This window comes from Sminthopsis crassicaudata, chromosome 2 (assembly GCF_048593235.1).
Source record: "Sminthopsis crassicaudata isolate SCR6 chromosome 2, ASM4859323v1, whole genome shotgun sequence".
NCBI classification, from domain to species: Eukaryota; Metazoa; Chordata; class Mammalia; order Dasyuromorphia; family Dasyuridae; genus Sminthopsis; species Sminthopsis crassicaudata.
Window position 1 is genome coordinate 176,698,374 of NC_133618.1, and position 12,222 is coordinate 176,710,595.

Here is a 12,222-nt window from a genome sequence, read left to right on the forward strand (position 1 = left end):
TTTTTGTAAATATTCATACATTTCATTTAGATTGTCAGTTTTTATTAGCATATAATTGGATTGATTAGTTACTAATAATTTCATTTCTTCATTAATTGTGAATTTACCTTATATATTTTTGATACTAGTTATTATGAAGAATTTCTTTGTAATACTTCCCCCATGGCCTAGCACTTTGTTCAATGAATAACTACAATAAGGTACAATAAATCTTTTAGCAAACTCTTCATCACATAAAACCCATACATTACATTTACTGGTCAGTGTTTTTTAATCACTATTGGACTAGTTATAACAAATTTTATTCTATAGTATGATAATAACAACACATTATATCACTTTAATCTTCCAAGAAACCTATTTTTGTTGTTACTTACTTAATAGTCTGCCAATCCACAGTAACTGTGAGAGGAGAGCTTCGGATGGCAGTGAATGTTTTCCCATGGCATACAGGCACAGGACACTGGAATAGAATATATTCAAAGTCATATTTTACTAGACTTAAAATGAGTTCCTTTGAAAAATATAAATGAAAATTCCTCATTTAACTTTTTTGGTTAATAATTTGGCACCTATAGTTTGATACAGCAATGGCAAACCTAAAAACAGGTTTGCCATTGCCTATTTTATAAAATCTAAATGCTACGCAGGTGTCAAGCCCTCCATAATTTGTCTTGGTTCTGCTTAGCCATTTTCCCTAATTTTAATCTCACAATCATATTAAGCTTTTACTAAATGGAGTGTGCTCTGAAAGAGACATAAAACATAATCAAAGTACTTACTTTAGACAGGTCACCTTATTGTTTTCTCTCACACAATACATTCATTCCTACCGTTAACACTGCCTTTTTGACCTAGTGTACCCTTTTTCCCTTTCTCTCCAACTATTTATATATTTTGCCAATCATCAATCCTGTTTTAAATCCCACTTTTTTCTTTTATATCAATAAAATAGAGAATGAAATAGGTCAATGAATTGGGTATGCAATTAAAATTTAAAAAAAGAAGAAATTAAAAATCCCCAATTAAACACCAAATTGGAAATTCTGAAAATCAGAGGTGATATTAATAAAACTGAATATAAGAAAATCATTTAATTAGTAAATAAAACTAGGACCTGGTCTTATGAAAAAAAATGAATAAAATAGATAAAACTATTGGTTGTTATGATTTTTAAAAAGAAGAAAATTAAATTGCTAGTATCAAAAATGAAAAGAAGATGAAATCAGAGGAATCATTTCTAGTTATTTTGCCCAATTATATGCCAATAAATTTAACAATTTAAGTAAAATGGAAGAATACTTATAAAAACATAAATTGCCCAGATTAACATTAGAGGAAATAGAATATCTAAATAAACATTTTAGAAAAAAGAAACTGAAGAGGCCATAAATGAGCTTCCTAAGGGAAAAAAAGTATCAGGACACCAGAGAGATTTACAAAAGAATTCTATCAAACATTTAAAAGACTAACTAGTTGCAATATTAAACAAACTATTTGGAATAATAGGGGGAAAAAAGGAGTTCTACTAACCTCCTTTTACAAAAAAATTATGGTGCTGATACTTAACCAGGAAAAGTAAAAGCAGATCAAAAAAGTATAGTCCAATTTCAATAATAACTATTGAAGCAAAAATTCAAAATAAAATATTAGCTAGGAAACTACAGCAATATATTAAAAAGATTATACATTCATACATTATGACCAAGTGGGATTTATACCAGGATTGCACAAATGGTTCAATATAAGTAAAATGATAAATATAACTGATTATATTATCAATAATACAAGTAAAAAAAAATCACATAATTACATCAATAGATGCAGAAAACGTTTTTGACAAAATACAACATTTGTTCCTATTTTAAAAACACTTGAAATCATAGGTATAAATGGATTTTTCTTTAAAATGATAAGAAGTATCTAAGTAAAACCATTAGTGGGGACAGCTAGTTGGTGTAGTGGATAGAGCATCAGCCCTGAATTCAGGAAGACCTGAAGTCAAATTTGGTCTCAGACACTCTACACTAACTGTGTGACCCTGAGCAAGCCACTTAACCCCAAATGCCTCAGCCAAAAAAAAAACAAACAAAAAAACTCAACTATTGGTGAACATTATCTATAATGGGGATAGGCTAGAAGCCTTTTCAATAGGATTGGGAATGAAATGAGGATGCTCATTATCAACAACCTAATTCAACATTGTATTAGAAATGCTAGCAATAGCAATAAGAAAAGAAAAGAAAATCGAAGGAATTAGAATAGGCAAAGAGGTACCTGTTTCAACATTGTACACAGCAACAAGATTATACAATGATCAACTGTGACAAACTTGGTTCTTTTCAACAATAAGGTGATTCAAGGCAATTCCAATAAATTTGTAATGGAAAGAGCCATCTGCATCCAGAGGGCAAACTATGGAAACTGAATGTGGATCACAACATAGTATTTTTACTGTTGTGTTGTTTATTTGCTTTTTTCTTTCTCTCATTTCCCCCCGCCCCTTTGGATCTGATTTTTCTTGCATAACATGATAAAAGAGGAAATATGTTTAGAAGAACTACATGTGTTTAACCTATCTCAGATTACTTGTGCTGTAGAGGAGAGGGTGGTGAGAAGGGAGAGAGAAAAATTAGGAACACAAGGTTTTGCAAGGGTGGATGATGAAAACCATCTTTGCATTGCATGTATTTTTTTTAATTAAAAAAATTCTTTCAGGAAAGCTAGATGGCGCAGTGGATAGAGCACCAGCCTTGAATTCAGGAGGACACGAGTTCAAATCTGGTCTCAGAGACTTAACACTTCCTAGCTGTGTGACCCTGGGCAAGTCACTTAACCCCAGACTCAGGGAAAAAAAACAAAAATCTTTCTGCAAACAATACCAAGCATACCTATGATGCTATATTTGGGAAAGTCTAGAGATTCAACTAAAAGACAGTTGAAACAATTAATTTTAGTAAAGTAGCAGGACATAAAATAAACCCACAAATTATCAGCATTTCTATCACAAAAAAGTCCTGCAAGAAGATATATCAAGTGATAGTTCACTTAAAAGAAACATAGACAATACAAAATACATGTCAAATTTATAAGACTATGAGTCATTCTCCAATTGTTAAATGGTTAAAGGATACAAATGGGCAGTATCTTTACCAAGAAATCCCCAAATGGGTTCATGAAAACTGAAGCAAGTGAATGACAACAACAACAAAAAAGGGATCTGAGAAATGGAGTGTGAGGTGGAACACATGAGAAACTCATTATAATCATGGTTCCATTCAGTACTGTTTATTCTCTAAGGGTTTAAAAAAATTCTTTGACGATAAAGATTTGAAATTACCTTTGTGGGAAGACTATATTTTCCATCTGGAAAAGAAAAACTCTGTATTTCTCCACAAGTAGCACACAAAAAAGCCATCTTGGTACAAAGAGGTTTTATATTACTGACTCGAACAACTGTTCCTCGTAAAGCAATATATTTTCCATAGCAATTGGCTCGGACATTTTTCAACTGAGTTAGGGTGTCATAGTTGTATACCCTAAAATAATGGAAACATATATGTGAGATTCATAGAGAAATTATCAAATTATACATGAAATTACAAAGTGAAAACATCATTAAAGATATAAGGACTTTCCCCCCCTCCCTTCCTTCTTCCTAAGTTCTTTGAGAAAAGAATTTGTTTTATAAGTAGGACTACATGAAAACAAATGGTTAACCTAAAAGGTGCTCTGTAATGACACACAATTTAATAACTCACTGCTTCTTTTAAAAAAAATACTGAAAAATTCACCTATAAATTCTAGGCAAAGCTTATATGCCCCATCTACTTCCTTTTAATGAAAATGGCTCTGTGTTTAATAATTTTCAAAAAATCTTGACTAGTAAGGTTGAATCCATTCATTCATTGTATCAAAACTTGTGTGAAATACAACCAAAAATATAGTCATAAGGAGACTTAGCAACTTATAGTACACCATAGTCATCATTAACAAATCCAAACACAAGCAATGTCATTAATTATTCAGTGATTAAGTGTGTGAACATTGAAAAATGACAATTTTCACATTTTCCTTGAAAGGCTTAGAATTGGTTCACATCAACAAAATAGAGAACTATATGAATGTCCTTTCCATGTTAGATTCTTTTAAATAAAACTTTTAAAAATAGTTTTCAATGTCATTCTAACAAATTTTAAAATAAAATTCATTCTTTACCTTGCAATGATATGTGGCACATTTACGATTGTTTCTCCTTCACTTGATAATCCCTCTTGGGCCTGTAATTCAGCTGCATGTCTTTCAAGATCTTTTGTTAATATCTAGATAGATAAAATACAGATATTTCTTTATATATTATTTTATAAAGGAATTATTTTATACATGTTTCCAGAAACATTTTAGCTTATAAGGATCCTAATATTCCTTGGTTAGTACTATTATCTATGTAAGTTTACTCTGCAATATGCTATGCTTTTGCCATGACAAGGAATTGGCATTTGCCTGACTCGTCTCAAGGCTGGGTTTTCAAACTCCCTATGTAGAATCTCTGGTTCTAATATGATCTGGCTACTATGTCTCCCAGGCTAAAGTAAGGCCCAAGTAGGCCTTATATCAGTATTTCTTGATGTAGTTCTACTAAAGAATGCTCTAGAGTCTAAAAAAAATTCATAAAGACAATGTAGAATATAGTATAAGGTTACTGATGCACAGTAGTTGTGAAATCGTATGCAAATTATATAAACTCTATTTTTCCCAGTTATATGCAAAACAAACTTTTTTACATTTGCTTTTAAAATGCTGAATTCCAAATTCTCTGTCCTTCTCTCTCCACTGAGAAGGCACATGTGAAGTTATTCAGAATATTTCTATAAAAATTATGCTGTGAAAGAATATATTTTGCCCCCCCAAAAAAACCCCTCAAGAAAATTACATTAAAAAAAAAAAAGTACGTATGCTTCAATCAGTATTCAGCCATAACCAGCTTTTTCTCTAGCTACAGATAGCATTTTTCATCATAAGTCCTTTAGTCTTGGATCATTATATTGCTGAGAATAGCAAAGTCATTCACAACCGGTCATCCTACAATATTGATATTACTTTATACATAGTACATTTTACTTTCGAGTTCATGGAGGCCTTTCCAGGTTTTTTTTTGAGAGCATCCTGCTCATCATTTCTTACAGAACAGTATTTCACCATAATTACATGCCACAATTTATTCAGCCATTCCCCAAATGATGTACACCCCCTCAATTTCCAATGTTTTGCCCCGAGAAAATATTAATATTTTGTACATTATAGACCCTTTTCCTCCCCCCACCTCTTGTCCCCCCCACATCTCTTTTGGCATACATGGCTAGTAATGAAATTATTAGGTAAAAATGTATGCTTTTAGAGCTTTTGAGTACAGAACATATCTTTTGATCATTTATCAATTGGGAAATGGCTTTTTAAAAAAATAAATAACGTTATGTTACTTAAGATTTGCGTTTCCTAATTACCCCCTTATGCTTTGCCTAAGCCCTGTATTTGAAAGTCAAATCTTCTATTCAGCTCCGATATTTTCATCATGAATACTTGAAAGTTTTCTATTTCTCTGAATGATCACCTTTTCCCTGAAAGACTATACTTAGTTTTGCAAGGTAGTTGATTCTTGGTTGCAATCCTAGCTCCCCTTCTCTCTAAAATATCACATTCTAAGCCTTTTAATGCTTTAAAATAGAAGCTGCTAAATCTTGTGTTATTCTGACTTGTGGTTCTCTACTATAATTGAATTGTTTCTTTCTGGATGCTTACAATATTTTCTCCTTGATCTGCCAAAATTTGGCTAAAATATTCCTGGAAGTTTTCATTTTGAGATTTCTTTCAGGAGACAAATGGTGGATTCTTTCAATTTCCAATTTATCATCTGGTTCTAGAATTTCAGATCAGGTCATTCTCCCTGATAATTTCTTGAAAGATGATGTTTAGGCTGTTTTTTTGATCATGAGTTTCAGGGAGACCAGTAATTTTTAAACTATCTCTTCTATACAATTCTCTAAGATGACAAGTGATAAACTAGCTGCTGATCTGGTCTGGTGGAGACAATTTCAACACCAGTGAAATTACAGGCTTGTGGAAAAATTAATTAGACAAACATGAATTTTGAATTAAAATGCTAAAGTAAAACTTAAATAATCTCCACACAAATGATGGAAGAATTGAACAGTGTAGCCTTATTTAAGATAACACATCCATTCAACAGTATAGGCAAATTTTCTCCCAAGAGGAATCATCAAAGAAAATAAAAAAGACTGGGCTTAGAATCTTAAGATCTAAAGGTATGAGCTTCGGATCTGCATTTTAATAACCACATTATTCTGGGGGAAAAAACATGTCTCTATGAACTTTAGTTTTCCCCTCTGAAAATGGTATGTATACTTATACTATCTACTTCAAAGGATTGCACTACCTATCTAGGAGGAAAGTTCAATATAAACATTAACTATTATTTACATCACTAAACTACAATAGCTATAGGATGTGATATGTATGCCATTTCATCCTATCTTAGACTGAGGCTTATAACCTAGGAATATTGTTAGTCCTAGTCATTAGAGACTTTTGTTAGTGAAGGCTAATAGAAAATGTTTTTGAAGGGACTACTGTGACTCTGCTTTCTTTTATTAAGGTATTAGGAGAAACCTTGTTTTCTAGTGCTAAGATTAAGCAAGCCAGCTGCACCCTGAGTTTGGCATAACCACAATCCTTTGTACTCACCCTCTGGATGACCTCCGCTGCAACAAAATTCCAGAACTGTTTTGGAGAATGAAGTCCTGCTATGAATCAAACTTATTATATTGTTTCTGTTACTCCTCACTGTCAGGACTACAATTCACTGTGCAGTCACAGATCTAAGTATTGAGATCTTGCCTTGGGGCCCCCACATGTGTCTTTGCTTGCAAGCTATTTTCCTCACATTGAAATGAACCTTCTGTTTGATTTTTGACTGCTTTATTCAGCCCCAGCCACCCACAGGTTAGAGACCAGTTCTAGTCTGGTTGACACTTTCAAAATCTTACAAAGCTTATGATAGAAATTTTTACCTGATGAATTGCTAGACCCATACAGGCCAATGTTTTTTCAGGCATATCTCTTAATTCAGTTGCTATGTTTGGTATCAAGTTAGTCAATTTATCATCTTGTATCAGTTCTTTATAATCCACCAAAATACTTCCTTTTCTTTCTATTTCATCCTGGAATATAAAGATACAAGGCCATATTTTTCTCATGCATGTAAAAATTTCATTTGTGAATTTTTCCAAAAGTATTTTCATTAAGCACTTTGAAAATATATTTATATGTTAAGAATTTTATTCTATGGGATTCTTACCTTATCATATAACTCAATGTGCTTTGTGAAAAAATCTTCAAATGCTTGAATCTTCTGAACAAAAGGAGAACTATCGCTGTAAACTAATGCAACATATGCTGTCAGTATGTATATTACACACACACACACACACACACACACACACACACACACACACGCTTCCTTGATGCATATAAACATTATAGAGATCTCAAGGTCTAATAAAAATATCAGAAGAACTCTGTGTTCTGTGTTCTCCTCCCTCACCCAGTTATGATCTTGGCAAAATCACTTAATTTCATAAGACCTAAGCTTCTTAACTGTAAAGTAAGACTTGGGCAAGATGACGTTGAAAGTGGTCCCTTTTCCAAATTTGGTTTTCTATGCAAAAGTTTAAGTGACATTCCCAATTGAGAAAAGAATCTCAAACTAGATGAATGTCCACATAGCCAAGGGCTGCCTGAGCATCTGATCTTTCCTTGACTGGTAATGAGAGCTTTGAGATACTACTGAGCCATCCTCAGGCAGCATGAGGGTTCTCAGCTTCAGGAATGGAGTTTGCCACACTGGTACTGGACTTAATGTGGACACCTTAAGTGACTTAGTTCACTACAACATGGAAGTCAAGAGATCCACCAGTCTCTGTCTGGAGCTGGCACTAAATGAGTACACCACAATGCCTGTCTCAGTTTAAACCACTGAATAACTAAATTTCATCCAGATAGGTTCACAGATTTAAAGATGGAAAATACCTCAGTGGCTATCCAATCTGACTTTATTTCAAAGGTAAGAAAACCAAGGCTCAGAGTGATGGTGTAGTTTGGCCAATATTACACAAAAGGAAATAGCATAAATAGGATTTATAGGTCACAGACTGATCTTAAGAAGAACATGTGAAGGCCATCAAGTCCTACTCCCTTATTTTACAGATGTAGAGCAGACCCAAAGAAGATGAGTTATTTGCTCTAGTTCAGTGCCTATGTGCAAAGTTAAGTATCCTTCTCCGAATATAGAATCTTTCTATCATGCCATATTGCAGAATACAAATTTTGTTTCGTATTTTAAATGTGAATTCCAAAAAGTAGCCAAGAAAAATATCATTTATTCTTTTAACTCTAAACTTTACCTTCAGAGAAATAAAATTTCCATCCTTTATATGGTATGAACTGGTCTAGAGTTGATTGTTGCAGCCAAGCTTCTGAAAGATATATTAAGTTATGATTAAGCACTTTCCAAATTTCTTCAAAACAATTCTTAAGCAATTAGGTAAGGAATGATACCAAAAAAAATTTAAGAGTCTCAAAAGCCTCTTTGAATTTTATCATACCCCATAATATACTTCATTATCTATCATACAGTAAGGAGCACTAGTTGTTCCCCAAGCAATATAAGGTATCATATTTACCAGAAACATGTTTCTCTGATGTTTTCTTCTCATCATTTCTTTGTTCTTTTCCTCTTCCTTTACCAAAGCCCCAACCACCTCGTCCTCTTCTCCAGTTTTGAAATCCTCGCCCAAATCCTCTGCCTCTAAAATTGGCACTCATACCCTATTGAGAGAAATTGAAAAGGATTTACCCAAAGTCATATGGATAATATTTGAAAATGTACAATAATAAATGCTTGAAATAATGGAATAGATCACAATCTGTTAGTAATCATATTTACCATATCAGAGAACTCTCAGATTTATTTATCTATCCCTACCTTCTCTCCTGACCTTCAAACTCATATCTCCAGTTTCCCCATCTCTGAGGAAGGAGATGAGCATTTACATATTACCTATGGGCAAGTCATTGTAGAAGTGCTTTTTTTTTTTTTTTTTTTTTACAAATATCATCTTACTTTCAATTGGACACTTCGAATGAGATATTTTATAGGTATCTTAAGTTCAACATGTTCAATATGTCATTATCTTTATTTAACAAAACCTCCCCTCTAACTTCCCTATTATTTATTGTCAAAGGCAACCACAATTCTGTCATCCGGGCTTGCAATCTAGGTATCTTTGACTCCTTATTTTAATTCATTTCTTATATTCAATCAGTTGCCAAATTCTGGCAATTCTACTTCTCCAATATTTTTTGTATATAATCCCTCCTCTCCTTTAACATTGATTATTATGCAGGCCTTTGTAAGTTATATTTGCACTATTGCAACAGCCTTCTAATTGGTCTCCTTATCAAATCTTTCCCTTTCTATTTAGCTATCAAATTGTTATTCTCAAACCAAGAATCTGATCATTATCACTCTTCTACTCAACAAACTCCAATGTTTCTCTTTTCCTCAAAGATCAAATATAAAATCTTTTGTTTGCCTTTTAAAGGCATTAAAATTGATCCCTTTCTCCTTTTCCAGTCTTTACATATTACTTCAATGATCCAGTGACTGGCTTCCTTGCAGTTCCTCTCACTTGACACTTCATCTCTTGATCTTGTTACTGATTGTCTCCAATACTTAGAAAACTTTCCTTTCTATTGACACCTGGCTTCCTTTAATTCTCAGTTAAAATCTTACTTTCTGCAAGAAGCTTCTCCCAGCATCCCTTAATCTTATTGCTTTTGTTCTGAAGTGATTTTCAATTTACCTTGTATATATCTTGTTTAATTAAACATAGCTATTTGCATTTTGTCTCTTATTAGATTGTGAGGTTCTTGAGAATGGGAACTGTTTTTGCCTTTCTTCTTACCTCTATCATTTAACATGGTGTCTAGCACACAATAAATGTTTGTTGACCTGATTTGGTATGATAGTTTTGATTTCTGAAATATGAGATTGTAGTTATAAATTATAGGACTCTCATATGAAGTCACTTAGGCTAAGTGGCCCTAATAACCCTAATAAACACATAAGCAATAATAAGCTGCCCATACTTTCTTTTGCCTTGATTCATTTTCACCGTATGAATAATTTCTATTACTGATTGGATAAGTCTCTGTCCAACTGCAGTGAATGACACCTCTAGTCTATTACCTGATTGATTATCACTTCAAACCCTCACTTAATAAGGAAACTTCTCTATTATTCCAGCAAAGGGGAAAATCTCTTCCAGTACATTTGATGTTGTCTGTTCCTACAAAGTCCATCTTTAAACTATAAACTTTCCCACTTACATCCCACTGTGAACTCATACCTTCCTAAGATCTTGCCACTCTCTCACATGAATGACCCTGTCCTTACATGGCCAAATCTCTGGGGAAAATGTGTGTGTGTATTGCTTTTATTTATGCTTGTTTGCTGTGCTGCATAGTAATAAAAATCATGCTTACTTCCGCTTTCTGAAAGTTAATCTTTTGTAAATCCTTAAATTTAGGTCCCTGCTCTAACCTGAGTTGTGAAGCCAAATAGTGTACCTGATATAATAGAAAATATACAAAGTAAATGACAGCCTAAGACTTCTCCTGGTAAATGACAATGATAATGCTTGAAACTCCTTACCTCGTGGCGTTTTTTTTTTTTGTTTTGTTTTGTTTTTTTGAGAATAGCACCAGTGTAACCTTAAAGCACTATATAAATATGAACTATTAGTTTTATACATTGTTCTAGCACATAAAAATATTATTTTACGTTATGTAGACTTCCCTAGAAAATATGCATTGAGATTATTCTTATTGAAAAATGAGAAAGAACAGAACAGGCAGGCTTTTGCAGAAGATTTTTCTACAACAGACTATGGCTTCAATATCACAAAACTGGCTAATATCCCTTAATTTTCAATTGTTAAAAAAAAATTTTTTTTTGCTTTGGTGGAGCAAAACAAGGCATTGCCATGCAATAGTTTTTCACCTGACCTTATCATTTTCTAAAGCTGTCATATTTTTCTCTTCCCTTTTATAACTCAAACTCCTAGGGGGGGGGGGAAAAAAACCACCAAAAACTGTTTATCTTCATTGTTTCCACTTCAATTCAGTCTTTCCTCAGGCCCTTACATTCTAACATGTCTCTACCAATTAACTTAACTGATTCTCTTCAAGATCACCAATAATTTCTTTCTTGCTAAATCCAGTAGCTTTTTCTATCTTCAACCTTTTTGGTGTATCTGTAGCAACTGACACTATAGAAAATTGATCACCTTATTCTCAATAATTTTTCCTCCTTGGGTTTTATTCTATAGTGGATAATCTTTCTATTAGACCATCCTGTTCTCCTTTGGTGGAAGAGTTTTTTCTACATTTTAAGTCAGTAACCTCATCTGTTCTCAAAGATTCAATTATTTTCTCTCTCTCTCTCTTTTTTTTTTCTGAGGCAATTGGGGTTAAGAGACTTGCCCAGGACACACAGCTAGGAAGTGTTCTGAGGTCACCTTTAAACTCAGGACCTTCTGACTTAAGGACTGATACTCTATCCATTGTGGCAGCTAGCTGCCCCTCAAATATTTTTTTCTAAGTAGATGACTCCAAAATCAACCTATCTGCTGCCTCAGCTTTAGGCCTGCTCTCCAACTGCCTGTTCAGTTTCTCTATCTAAATATCTCATAAGCATCCAACTCTACATTTCCCCTAATAGCCTCATTATCTTTGACCTCTCATAATTTTTATTGAAGATACTTCCATTCTTCCACATTCACAATGTAAATTCTATCTTCAATTATTCTCTTCCTTATTCCATATTGTTAAGACTTGTTAATTACACCTCAACATCTTTCAATTCTTCTCTTATTCATACCACCACCATCAGGCTCTCATCCCCTTACCTCTGCATCTAAGCTCTTCCCTCTCCAATCTATCTTCACCACAGCTACCAAAATGGAATTCCTTTGTCTAATAGCAGCATTGCAACTCCTGTTTTTTTGGATTCACTTGATATATTTTTATCATTTTTTATTCCTTATATGTTAGTTAGCAAGTATTCACTGAACATTTATTACA

The 12,222-nt window shown here is 33.3% G+C and overlaps 1 protein-coding gene across 4 annotated transcripts in view; it reads right to left on the minus strand.

Annotated features, from left to right (window-relative positions):
- MCM8 (minichromosome maintenance 8 homologous recombination repair factor) overlaps nucleotides 1-12,222 on the minus strand; it is a 39,772-nt gene that overhangs the window by 25,980 nt on the left and 1,570 nt on the right. For 3 of the 4 annotated variants that reach the window (XM_074287899.1, XM_074287900.1, XM_074287902.1), the window contains exons 2-8: nucleotides 8,760-8,904; nucleotides 8,481-8,552; nucleotides 7,376-7,458; nucleotides 7,089-7,238; nucleotides 4,219-4,322; nucleotides 3,341-3,539; nucleotides 378-463 (exon numbers count right to left, since the gene is read on the minus strand). In XM_074287899.1, coding sequence (XP_074144000.1) covers nucleotides 378-463; nucleotides 3,341-3,539; nucleotides 4,219-4,322; nucleotides 7,089-7,238; nucleotides 7,376-7,458; nucleotides 8,481-8,552; nucleotides 8,760-8,901 — 836 coding nt within the window. In that variant the 5' untranslated portion in view covers nucleotides 8,902-8,904. The remainder of the gene's footprint in view (nucleotides 1-377; nucleotides 464-3,340; nucleotides 3,540-4,218; nucleotides 4,323-7,088; nucleotides 7,239-7,375; nucleotides 7,459-8,480; nucleotides 8,553-8,759; nucleotides 8,905-12,222) is intronic. The other variant, XM_074287901.1, reaches the window with a different exon arrangement.